At 38.2% G+C, this 13,200-nt stretch overlaps 1 protein-coding gene and 1 pseudogene across 1 annotated transcript; both read right to left on the reverse strand.

Annotated features, from left to right (window-relative positions):
- Nucleotides 1-13,200, reverse strand: part of LOC108424944 — a 409,614-nt pseudogene that overhangs the window by 167,748 nt on the left and 228,666 nt on the right.
- On the reverse strand, nt 1,558-7,572 carry gar1 (GAR1 homolog, ribonucleoprotein). Its single transcript, XM_017693293.1, has 7 exons — nt 7,435-7,572; nt 5,807-6,036; nt 5,266-5,420; nt 4,990-5,049; nt 4,354-4,468; nt 2,942-3,064; nt 1,558-2,007 (listed from the first exon to the last, which is right to left on the reverse strand). Exons 2-7 carry the CDS (start codon nt 6,018-6,020, stop codon nt 1,997-1,999), a joined length of 678 nt encoding a protein of 225 aa, XP_017548782.1. The 5' UTR covers nt 6,021-6,036; nt 7,435-7,572; the 3' UTR covers nt 1,558-1,996.

The following is a 13,200-nucleotide window of genomic DNA, read 5'->3' on the forward strand; positions in this document are numbered from 1 at the left end:
TTATGTAATCTAATTATTCTATTAGCCATATACATGGATGTAAGGTAGAAAAGAGTAGACCTTTAGTTGGTCAATTTTCTCAATCAGGGGTACCCAGTCCTGGTCCTGGAGATCTACCACCCTCTACTTTAACTCCTACCCTAATCTAGCACACCTGATCCAGGTAATGAAGGCCTTCAGAGGCTCCTGAATATTAGAACCAGGTGTGTTGGCTCTGAATTCTCCATGGCTGTAGATCTCCAGATCCAGGATTGAACACCTCTGGTCCAAGATGTGGGGCGTTATTTGAACCGTGGTGGTGGTGTGTTGAGCTGGTATGAGTGGATCAAACACAGCAGTGCTGCTGGAGTTACTAAACACTGTGTCCACTCACTGTCCACCCTATTAGACACTACCTTGTCAGTCTGCCTTGTAGATGTAAAATCAGAGACGATAGCTCATCTGCTGCTGCACAGTTTGCATTGGTCATCCTCTAGATCTTCATCAGTGGTCACAGAACACCGTAGACTGGATGTTTTTGGTTGGTGGACCATTCAAATGTCATATGATGAATTATACTTAATATGACCCAATATATGAGCTGTTAAAGTACGCAAAAGGTTGACTTTAGACATAAAATAAAGACCTAAAAGTCACAGCTCATTAGAACAGTTTCTCTGCTCTCCACCAGATGGCGACAAACAGCAATGTATGATTAGCATGTCAACAAGAATGGGACAAAAATATATTTGTAAATTTATATATATATATGAATTTTAAAATGCTGTTTATCCATTAGTGAGTTTTGCAAATAACAGCTGATGATATTTCTTTAATAAAAATGGTATTAATCTTTATCTATAATCTTAACCTAAAATCTACAGTATAGCACTTACATATTGCTGCTGTCAGAAAAAAACCTCGTATCTCCATTTTTGTCATTTTTCAGTTTGACACAATTTCAAACCACCCGTTGCCCTTTACATTGTGTGTAAATTTCATGATGAATGGAGCAAGAGCAACAGCCTCAATGACTTGGAAAGATGTCTGGTTCCATTTAAAACTAGTATGTTTTCTTTCTCCTGTAAAATTCCAATTTTGGAGATACAAGGTTTTCTTCCGACAACAGCGATATGTAAAGACCGATCCTATTAGCATATCATGAAAAAAAAGAAGTTTGCAATTATTGCTGACAGAACAACACAAATGAACAGTTTATGAAAAGGACTTATTTGTACTAGTATTAACCTTTATTTGCTTTATAATATAATGTTTATTTCTGGGCAGCTCAATCCCTGGGCTACAATATTTACATTATTTAAGACTCTGAGCTACTGCTTCTTCCAATTTAAGAAATGAGACAACTAAGAAATGAATCAGTGCATAAATCATTTTAACGCTACTGCAGTATATTTTTTAAAATCTAAACTATAAATGATTTTTTTTTGGCAGATATTACTGGTTACTGGAATTCTCAGCCCCTTAAATTCACTCTCAGCCACAACATGTGCATAATGGTCCTAGTTCTCAGACAATCTTAACAAAAAAATAAAAAAAATAAAAAAATAATATCCAACATAATCTGCACAAACACTACAGATTTTATTTAGCATTAGCATGGCAGCACTGCTGTTGTACAATCCATATGGTAAAGTCTGTAATATGTCAGAGTGATTCAGAATAACAGTTGTGGCCCAGTTTATATCACTCTCTTCACCTCATTAACAAACTATTCATCAATGGACACTCAGATTTTCAGTTACAGTAGAGTTTTCTGCACCTAAACCATGCCAAACATGAACATGTAGCACTTACTGCACATTTAGCATGAAATAATAACATCCTCCCCAAAAAATACTTAATAGATATAAAAAATGTAAAAGTTCAGCTGTAAGAAAAGAGGCACCAGTTTTTTACAGCCTGAAAACTGAACGAGCCTCCATTGGCTGCGTCTCTTTCTGTGGCTTCTTCCATAGAAGCCTCGACTGAGGAAGATAAGAAACTGTTCCCTTCAACATCATCTTCCACCTGTAAAAAAGAAAAAAGAGGAAAACATGAGCTTTTCATATTTAAACTGCCACATTCTTCACATTTTTGTAATGTGTTCATGTGTTCATTAATAACATTTGTGTGAATGTACAAATCAACAGTCATAATTCATTTTTATATGACAATTCACAAAAGGTGTTGCTTTTTTTTTATGTAAAAGAATTTACCACATCCTCTACAGGGAACAAATGTGTTTCTGTAAATTCTAGGGCATTTATATGAGGAGTTTAACATATTGAAGGAAAGAAAAAAAAAAAAAAAAAAAGTATGATGCATAAAATGTGCCATAGGTTTTTCAAAGGGTACAATTTATATAGATTGTTTCAGATGTGTTCACTTATTTTTACCTAATCAACAAAACATGACATTTGAACCAGGATGTTCAACATGCACACAACTATATATAAATGAGCTCTGTTCTAATTGGCCGGCCTGTGTTGTAAACAGGCTGAAACACTCCTTATGACTTAAATGTGAATGAGCAGAGTTAAAATGCTGTAGGCTGAACAGGTTGATGTATAAAATGTTTGTAATGTACATAATAAACTGTTAAATATTTTACTTTGTGTATTTATGAAACTTCAGCAGCACAAGACCCTCTCTAAACCTTTGCCCTCTTTAAGAATGCATTAAAGAACATCGTCTATCCAATTCAGGAATTACAGAAACATTACTCACATCTCAGAAAGATTAACGTCTGCGTTTAACAGCTCTAACACACTTAATTGAGCTCGTCAGGTAATAATTACATCTTTCATGAGCTGAATGAGCGTGTTAGAGATGGGAAAATCGGAAAGTGTGCTGCTCATGGGGAGCCAGTCAGACTTTTCTCCTCCTCACAGCAGCTCCACTATAAAGTCCAACACGAATCCATTCCAACCGTTCACCGTGTTAACTGAAATGTGTCTCTCACCTCTGAATCCACGACCACCGCCACCTCCTCTTCCTCCTCTGAACCCGCCTCCTCTACCACCTCCAAATCCACCTCCGAATCCACCTCCGCGACCTCCACCACCTCTTCCTCCACGGAAACCACCTGCAGGCATTTGGCTTATTAGTGTCTTTCTTTCATACAGATTTATGTATTTTTTAGATAATTATACAGACATTAAACAGGATGCACTGAAATGGGAGCTGTGGGCTGATGGCAACATTTTTCATTTATGTATCTGTCAATGCTGACACATAAATGTTTTAAAGTAACCACTGTAAAATAAATCCAGTACAAATTAAAAAATTGAAAAAAATTAAAAAAAGAAAGATGCTGTTTAGGCAGCAATGACATGTATAACTCAACTTCCAGTCCAAATTAATTAAAAATTACAGGCTTAGACCATTTGTTTGTCATTTTGTCACAAAATATTCTAACAGTACGTAAGCGCCGCCAATTTTCACCACTAACTGCAATCAGCAAAATAAAAAAAATTGTTTAAAAAAAATTGTTTGCTATCCACCTTGTTTCCACAAATTTGACTTTGTGATTAAATGTTACACATGACCTGCATGTTTTCTTGTAAAAAATAAATACATAAATAAATAAAAATTAAATTAAAAAATAACGTCTGCAACTAAAAAACAGTTTGGAATACATTTAATTTTTGTCACTACTTCTGTAACTTTGGCTTCTCTGGATCCCCTACTGAGAGAGGAATTTTGTAATGTATTATTATTCTGTGAATGTCTTTTCTGTCTCACTGAGCTAAAAAGGGGCAGCATTCCTTTTTAAAAACCCTCTTGACTCCACCTTAATGCAGCTCTACATCTCCAGTTTGCTATAAGAGGCAAGAGGCAAGAGAGTGAAAAATCACACGGACACTAAACCCTTGCATAAATACGTTAAAGTTTCTAATGTAGGTTTTCACAACATTTCAGGCACCAATAAACTACCTTTCCATGAAGTTGAACAGAAAAAAAATCTGCTTTGTAAAAAAAAAAAAAAAAAAGAAAAATTTGTTGCCTACAGGCTGCACCAACAAACTCTGAAGCATTAAAACATTTGTCAAAAAAAATCTAGACAGAAGCTCAGCTGCTGTAAAGGCCTATTATTAGTGGAACTCATCATAAACAAGAAACACATCCATTCTATGCAAGAAATATCAAAAACAGAGCTACCCTGTATGATGTTGGTGAACCAGTGGAACTGAGGTTTCTGAAAGGCAAAACTCAGCACTTGGTCCATCTTTGTTCTAGCAAGTGTGGAAATACACATTGAGCACCAAATAAGCCCAACGTGTTTGGACAACCTGCATTCACACTTCTGATATGGAGTTTCTATAATGTCTTAAAAAGTCACAATCCAGATGGTCCAACAGTCCGGGCTCTTACCTCCTCGTCCTCCACCTCTGCCGCCTCCCCTACCTCCACGTGGGGGCCCCTTCTCACCTGGGGGTCTGGGGAGGAACCTCTGGAGTGGTAATAGCTTCATGGGGTCAATGTAGAACTGAGGCACACAGCAAAGATGAAAGAAAGAGCAATTTAATAATCATTTTGCATCGCTTTCCAAACCAGGTGCGTCAGAACGCATTCCTTACAGGCCACAGTTCTGCAGATTTTAGCCAGCTGCCTCATTAAGCACACAGCTAATTACACATTACAACAGATGATTCTTCAAGGGTAAAGAAAATAGTTCTATATAGAACCATGAACACTCTTTTTGCGTGATTCGAGAGTTCTTTGCATTATGAAAGAGTTCTTCAGATAGATGAAGACTGTGCTGTAGATGGTTCTATATACTGCCTTTTTGAAAACACTCAAAAGAACCCTTTTCATGTTCATTGTTCTATATAGAACAATTTCTTACAAAATTTGTGTCACTTCAAGTGCCAGTTTTTTTTAAGAGTGTAGGTTCAATTGTACAGTTGGATGAAATATCTACAAAAAAATGCACAAATCCTGCATACAAGATGAATCACTGCATGTATTTAAAAATAAAAAAACTCAAATGCTTATTAAAGTGCCCACCTTCTGTAATTTCTTGAACGATGATGCCTTCATGTTTTCAGAGAGTTTGACTGAAAAGTACTGCAGCAATAATTAAGGATTACACTGAAATCACATCAACACGCTCAGTAATGTTGTGGATGATATGACAATGGTTTAAAATGTAGCAGACACACAGGATTATCATCACAATCATTTGTTAGGGTTGCAAGGATGTTCTACTGGATAAAGCACCACTATGTCACTCGAGTGCCCACTGTTTCTAAAATCAAGGCTCAAACGAATAATGAAGGATACAAAGTCTCGAAGCTGGCCGAAGATCTCGTCCACTTTCCCAATCTGTTCCTTGTTCTCCAAGTACACGGGAGCATTGAAATACGGCACTTTGTTTTCCTCCGTCACACATTTACAAACAATGTCGTCCTCGCAGGGGTGCACGAACTCGCCCACCGCTGAGTGACAAATTAACATACACATCAGCCACAAGCAGATGCTGTTATTTCATACTGTATTATAAGGTAACACAGATGTATGAGGAAACTGAGTCTTTTACAGTATATATAAATATAGTGCATAAATAATTTAAGCATGATGGTTTTGGCAGGTCAGAGTTCTGATTTAAACCCTATACAGAATGTGGTCTCAAATTAAACACAAACTAGCTTAGCAATGTTTTTCAGCTGTTTGAAGCAGTCAATACTGAGTGTATCAGTACTGACTCTTCTTTCTGTAAGACAGTTGGCACAATTACGCACAAAACGTTAACATTTAAAAAAGAAAACCAAAGTAAAAACTCTCAAATATCAACTTTGTACAGAGCGCCCATCAACACTCTTACCGACGACGTGCTCTGGAGGGCCAAAATCCTGGTATCTGTTGTTGAAGCCACCTCTGCCTCCTCCTCGTCCACCTCCTCTACCACCACCTCCTCCGCCTCCTCTCCAACCTCCTCCACCACCACCTCCACCTCCTCTCCAACCTCCTCCACCTCCACCACGACCTCCTCCACCTCCACCACGACCTCCTCGGCCACCGCCTCCACGGAAAGACATATTCAAGAGCTCAAACCTGTCAGAGTGAAAAAAGCAAAGCATATACTTAATATTGCATTTATAAAGTTAATGCGCCTCTATCATAAAAGTTCTTACAAAACTAACACAGCTTGTTTTGATTGGTCTGTTTCAGTAAATCTTGCTACTCTTAAAGGAAAATTACTGATCAGGAAACAGATTTTTTCAAAACCTCAGCAATTCAGAGTGGTTTTAAACTATAGAGTGAGAATTCTTCACAATGGTCGTGATAGGGACCAGATGTCCATCTAAACTCTCACGCACAGCAAGTTATTACATGGATTGGTTATGAATGCAGTGCCTGATGTCACAGACACTGTTTTATAACAGCTTTGAGAAGATTTTGGCCTTAAAATCGATTCATGGTGGAATGATATATAATATTCTTTGTGAGACAAAACAGCCCCCAAAGAAAACTTATTATTTGAGATTTTCTACTTTTTCACTATCCTCATTTCCATATAAATCTCACAAAACACGTGTAGGTTCACTGGTGGTTTTGAAAAGTAACTAAAACGTCTATATTTGTGTCATGGCGACCCCTGGTTCCTATCACCACTTCACACCAGACCACTCTGAATTACTCCGTTTCTTACTGAAAGCTTTACTGCACTAAATCACACTAAACATGTGGTTTACAAAGGTTTATCTAATTAAAACAACGTGGAAATATGCGAGAACCTGTGGAAACTATCCAGCGCGGTTAGCCGTGCCGGTTTGGTGTTACATTGAACTGTGTCCCCTGCCATAATTTGCACCCCAAGGACCTTTTCGGCAGCTGTCGAGCCCGCCTGACTGAAAATTTAAATCCCCATTCCTATTCTTAACTAGCACGGTTAGGTGGCTAATACACGCAGGATTATTTATATTAAAATGTGTGGGAAATCACTTACAACGCCTTCTCACTGAGCTCGAAGAGACAGTGTCGATATATCGGTCGATATAACTAACGTTAACTGTGAGCCATTTACAGTAATGAACAATTCGGTTACAGAGTCCACTAGGGGGAAAAATCACCAAGTTAAACTTATTTCATCTCCAGTAGTTAGTAGTTATGGACAGCAATCAATAATATTTGCCTGCAAATGTGCTTCCGCTTCTAACGAGGCTGAGCTACGAGCCCCTGAGGGGTGCAGAATTTACGGGGTTTCGGATTATGATGATACATAATCCGACGTACAGACTCACAAACTCAGCCTAAACCCCAACAATACTGCAAATAAAATAATCAGAATCTCCAGTAAACAGATGATGGGCTGTTTAGGGCAACAACCTACCCTGTTCCCAGAACAACCCTTTTCGTCAGCGTATCGTTAGAATCCGAACAAGAAGCAGGAAAACATTGGAAGTATAAAAACAAGACCGTGTTCCGCTTATAAAACGGTGTGATACTCACTTGAAGCCGGAGACAACCCAAACGAAGCTCTGGGACGCTAAAAATCTGAGAAATAATGTGAATATTCGAGTGAGAGGAGTAAACAAAGCTGCACTGAACCCAGCGCTGCTCTCCTTAGAAGCACACGTGGGGACTAGCGCTACCGTTAAGCAACGGAGTGTGTCGTAAAAACATAAATTGAGAATATCTTCGTGGCCGGCAGGGGGCGCTGAATGGTTCATTTCCGTTCCTGCTGCTGGTCAGTGGTGGGCTTTAAAAGGGAATTCCTTTTTTTCTGAAAAGTTCTGCACAATTCAACACCAAACCACTCTGAACGACTCTGCCTGTGGTGGACAGGAACTAAGTAAATGTAATTCGTTACTGTACTTAAGTAGTTTTTTTTTTCATGCATCTGTACTTTACTTAGGTTTTTCCATTTTGGGCCACTTTTTACTTTCACTCCACTACATTTCAAAGTCAAATATCTTCTTTTTACTCCACTATATTTTGAGAAATCTGTCGTTCCTTTTGGTTTTTGTGTGTATAAAAACATAACATGTCAAAACAAAAGAAGCACAAAGCAAGAACACCAATCAAGGCACAGCGGTCACTTTGTTCTGAGCTTGTTTTGACCTGTTGGTCATACCAACCCAGTGCAAGCACACAGTTCAACATCAGTGCAGCAGATTTAAAAATTTGGGAGCACATACGTCGACCTAAATGACGGAACTAACCTAACGCAATATAGAAATATGTACACATATGCAGTCGTGACTGGCACGTTTCTATTTTCTGAGTTCATACAAACACTTACATTTTATAGTCAATTAGTTTCGGTTAGTTTATGTTTATGAACAGAGACCTACAGATCAATACAGTAAAGGAAAACTTCTTTGTGAACCTGAGTTTAAAGCAAGTTTTTATTAACTAATTTACAAAGTAATCTTAAACTGAAACTTTGCTTGTTTGTTGATCATTTTAATAGACGTCAGCGTCACTAATTAACGACCTTCTATTAAAAGACTGGTTTAACAAGAGAGACACTGGAGTATTTTCACCTAAATTGAGTTGATAAAGTAAGAGTCTTGTAATAAAAATGATACCAGGACATCAGAGCCATAATTAATCTTTTAGCACTTTTACTTAAGTACATTTGAAGGCAAATACTTTTATACTTTTACTCAAGTGGAGGTCTAGAGTAAGGACTTCTTCGTTTACTGGAGTAATATTTTACCTTGAGTATCTCTTCTTTAACTCAAGTACATGACTTGTGTACTTCGTCCACCTCTGCATCTTAACCATTTAAATAAAGTGTCGCATCAGCAGATCTCTGCTGCCCTGCTGGGCCACACGGCCAGGCCTTGGCATTTCTGATGCCTCTAAAATCTCCCTTACTGAACATTTTTATGTTAAATGGTTATGAATACGCTGCCTTGTTTACGGTGTTTAGGTGCTTGCATGTTTACATTATTTCCATCACATTGACAGTTCTCAGAAAGTTTTGACCTAAAAAATATGAATCCTTTTATAGTGGAGGGGTACGTGCATTGTGTTCTAAGGCGAAAGAAAGAAAGAAAGAAAGAAAGAAAGAAAGAAAGAAAGAAATAAAGAAAGAAAGAAAGAAAGAAAGAAAGAAAGAAAGAAAAGCGGTGGGATATGACAAACAGTAATATCGCAGCACTTCAGGAAGGTTTGTAACACACTATGTGTCACCATCTTAATTTTTTCTGACTCCTGATAAATTAGAACTACGGAAGTCCAGAGAGGCCACGAGGTAGTTATAATTTTCTGGATTGTAATCTTGAGATAACAAGTTAATTATATTGTGATCTCAAGATAACAAAATTGTTATCTTAAAGTAATGACTTAGTTCCCTTGTTAGGTTGAGATATCAAACGTTGTTATCTTGAGATAACAAGTTAATTATCTTGTGATCTCAAGATACGAAATTTGTTATCTTGAGACAAAAGGCTAATCATCTTGTAATCTCACGATACAGTTAATTTCTTGAAATAATGAGTTAGTTATCTTCTTGTGTTGAGATAACAAGAGGTTTTCTTGAACTAATGAGTTAGTGATCTTATGTCGAGAAAACCAAAGTTGTTATCTTGAGATAACAAGCTAATTATATTGTGATCTCAAGATAACAAAATTGTCATCTTAAAGTAATGACTTAGTTCCCTTGTTAGGTTGAGATAACAAACATTGTTATCTTGAGATAACAAGTTAATTATCTTGTGATCTCAAGATATGAAATTTGTTATCTTGAGACAAAAGGCTAATCATCTTGTAATCTCACAATACAGTTAATATCTTGAAATAATGAGTTAGTTATCTTCTTGTGTTGAGATAACAAGAGGTTTTCTTGAACTAATGAGTTAGCGATCTTGTTATGTCGAGAAAACCAAAGTTGTTATCTTGAGATAATGAGTTAATTATCTTGTGATCTCAAGATAACAAAGATAATTAACCTGTTATCTCAAGATACAAAGTTGTTATCTGGAGGGAAAAAGTTCATTATCATGAGATCTTAAGGTAACAGCTTGTTATCTTGAGATAACAAGATGATTAACTCTTTATCTCAAGATAACAATCCAGAAAATTATAGCAACAGCTCATGGCCTCTCCAGACTTATGAATAGAATAAAGTATAGCCACATGTATTTAACGCAATGTATGAACATTTCACACACCGTGCTGCACTACATCTAACTAATCAGGACTAATTAACAGCTAAACAGCCTAACTAATTAGGCTCCCTTTTTAATCCATTACATTACATTACATTACATTTAGCAGACGCTTTTATCCAAAGCGACTTACAAATAATGAGGTACATAGAACAAACATAGTCAGGCCTTAAAGGAGGCCAAAGGGTAATAGCGCGGGGTAGAGAAGGGAAGGAGGGCAAGAAGGAGATGAGGTTGGTAGTGGTTAGATTGCAAGAGGCGATCAGAGTAAGTGCTCCCTGAAGAGCTCTGTCTTCAGGAGTGTCTTAAAAATAGCGAGGGACGCCCCTGCTCTGACAGCGGAAGGTAGCTTGTTCCACCATTGGGGAATCAAGTATGAGAACAGTCTTGATTGCTTTGTGTGACTGTTTGGCAAAGCTAAGCGACGTTCATTGGAGGATCGCAGCTGCCGGGCGGTGCTGTAAGCCTTTAGGAGCGAGTGCAGGTAGGAAGGAGCCTGCTCTGTTAACACCTTGTAGGTAATCGTAAGAGTTTTAATCCAACATACAGCTGAAATGTGATTTTGAAGTACCAATGATACTGATACTCAGAAAACCATGTGGTGATGCATTTTATCATGATTCTGATAAATACTGTTTTACTGGCCAAGAAAAATATATATGGTATACTAGACTAGTGTTGTTGTTATGAATAGTCTATAAATAGACTCGGATCTGCTCAGTTACGAGGTTCACATATGAACACTGAACAATAACTGCAGAATAACTTCAGAACTCCCTAAAACATGGTCCCACATTGCATCATGTCTTACATCTTAGTGCTCAGTTTGACTGAGTTTGACTCATTCTGAATAGCACTTTGTTCATTTGTTCATTCATTTACTTGGTTTTCTGAGTGTCAGAATCATCAGTACTCAAAAATCCATTTCCAGCTGCATGTTGGATTAAAAGGTCCTAATTAGTCCTGTTTAATTAGATTCGGCATAGCACAGCGTGTGAAATGTTTAATATATGCGGCTCTACTTTGTTCTAACTTATCAGCTGTCAGAAAAAAGTACTATGATGACACATCATGTATTGTAAAACTTCCTTAAGGAATGTGATATTATATTAGGCCATATCGCCCACCTTTAGGTTTTCTTAGGGGGCTTTATTCCCTAGAACATGCTGCGCATACCCCTCCACCACAAGAGGATTCATGAAATATTGTTTTAGGTCAAAACCTTCTCAGAACGGTTAATGTCATGTAAACAATATCTCGGGCAGCGTATTCACATTTCACTTTAGAGGCATGCAACTTGTGGGTCAGAAGCAGGTTAGAAGTGCCCAAGGCCTTTGTGTGTGTGTGTGTGTGTGCGTGTGTGTGTGTGTGTGTGTGTGTGTGTGTGTGTGTGTGTGTGTGTGTGTGTGTGTGGGGTCCAGCAGGGGGCAGCAGAGATCCGCTGATATGAGACCTTATTTGCTCCTCTATCTCTCAGGGTGGGGGGCCAAGCAGCTGCTTTTAAATTACAGTCAGGGAAAGCTAGACCCCACTCAGTGTCCACACACACACACACACACACACACACACACACACAGAGGGGAAGACCATGCCTGTAAATAGTGCTCGGGTTCCTTACCCTCTCCTGTCTCCTTTCTCGTCTCCTTCTCGTTTTTTTTTCTGTTTTCAGTTTTTCCCCCAATGCCTCAGGCAACTGTCAGCATCCTGCGTGGGAACATGAGTGTGTTCCACACACAAAAAAGGACAGAGAGATGGAAAGAGAAAGATAGAGAGAGGGTGCGAGGGAGGGAGAGGGAGTAGGAGAGTCAAGAGGAGTGCTGCACTTTGTCTGTTTCACTTTATTACTCCATGTTCTATCTTGCACCGCAGATGCCCTCATTCTTCCCCTTCGCCCTTTTAGGGGATAAATTCAGACTCCGTGACTAAGGCTAAATGGGCCCGTCTGAAACCTGGGTGCTGCCGAATGTTGAGTTGGTCTGTAAAGAGCATCCCCGAAGGCTGTGGGCGAATGTCATGAGCTGTGGGCGAAAAGCTCCTACCGTCTGCTGATTACTCACAGTGGCTCAGCGCTAGCCGCAGCGCGCCAAAAGAAGCTGTTCGGAAAAGTATAAAATAAAACAGACCTGAAGGTGCATTTCAAGTGTAGCCTACTACACTAAACGGCATGCACTTAACAATTTTCTGAACGAGTTGGTAAGTGCGCAACATGTGGGATACAAATATGTGAAGTATTGACTCAGGTTGAAAATTGGTGCCTCCGCATTGGAGCCAACTGAGCAGTTAACATCTCATCATACTTTGGCTAATGTGTGAAGGTGGTGGGGAGGCCGAGCCACTCATGATATTGGCAGCATTGGCTTTAGTGAGTTGCAAAGGGTGATTCTGGAGTTGCTATAAAATCATTAAACCAGCAGGCATATTTTTCCCCAAAAAATCTACAGGCAAATATTGGTAGTATTCTTAAAATGTTACACTTGCACTGCCATCATTTTGGTTGCAACATCAAGTTCACTCACCATTACTGTGGCTGTTTGTAATGCGATAAAAACACAACCAGCAAAGGCAATAAAACATGTTTTATTTTTTTTGTTGTTTTTTTATCTCATTGATAAAATGTATTAACTGATATATATATATATATATATATATATATATATATATATATATATATATATATATATATATTTGAGTGTATTGACTTGATTTTATTTGATTTGTTGCTTTATTTATAACAAAAGAAAGCTAAAATCTATATGGCTGAGATTTCTCACTGTGTTACTAGCACCCCGTCCCAAACTGCATGCTAGCTCACTAAATAATGTGTAGAAATATCTGCCATTAGAAGTGCACTCATTACTGAAGTAGGTAAAGTACAAAAGTGTGTGATTTGGGACACACCATTAGATCAGCCAGTGAGACACGTTCAACTGCTGCTCTGCTGTGCTGCTTATTAGCTGCTCATTAAACACGTCCAAGAGAAAGTTTGAGGGGTTTGTTGATTAAGGAGCATATATTGAGGTAACTTAATGCTTTTACTGTGGAATTTTAATGCATTCATTGAAGTAAATTAATGCATCTATTGAGGTAATTGAATGCA

Source organism: Pygocentrus nattereri, chromosome 8 (genome assembly GCF_015220715.1).
Source record: "Pygocentrus nattereri isolate fPygNat1 chromosome 8, fPygNat1.pri, whole genome shotgun sequence".
In the NCBI taxonomy this organism is placed as follows: Eukaryota; Metazoa; Chordata; class Actinopteri; order Characiformes; family Serrasalmidae; genus Pygocentrus; species Pygocentrus nattereri.

Coding starts and splice junctions, on each gene's coding strand:
- gar1 (XM_017693293.1), bottom strand. CDS start 6,020: ATGTCTTTCCGTGGAGGCGGTGGCCGAGGAGGTCGTGGTGGAGGTGGA. Junction 5,050..5,265: donor TCGGCCAGCTTCGAGACTTT/GTATCCTTCATT, acceptor TTATTGCTGCAG/TACTTTTCAGTCAAACTCTC. Junction 4,469..4,989: donor CGTTCAAGAAATTACAGAAG/GTGGGCACTTTA, acceptor TGTGTGCCTCAG/TTCTACATTGACCCCATGAA.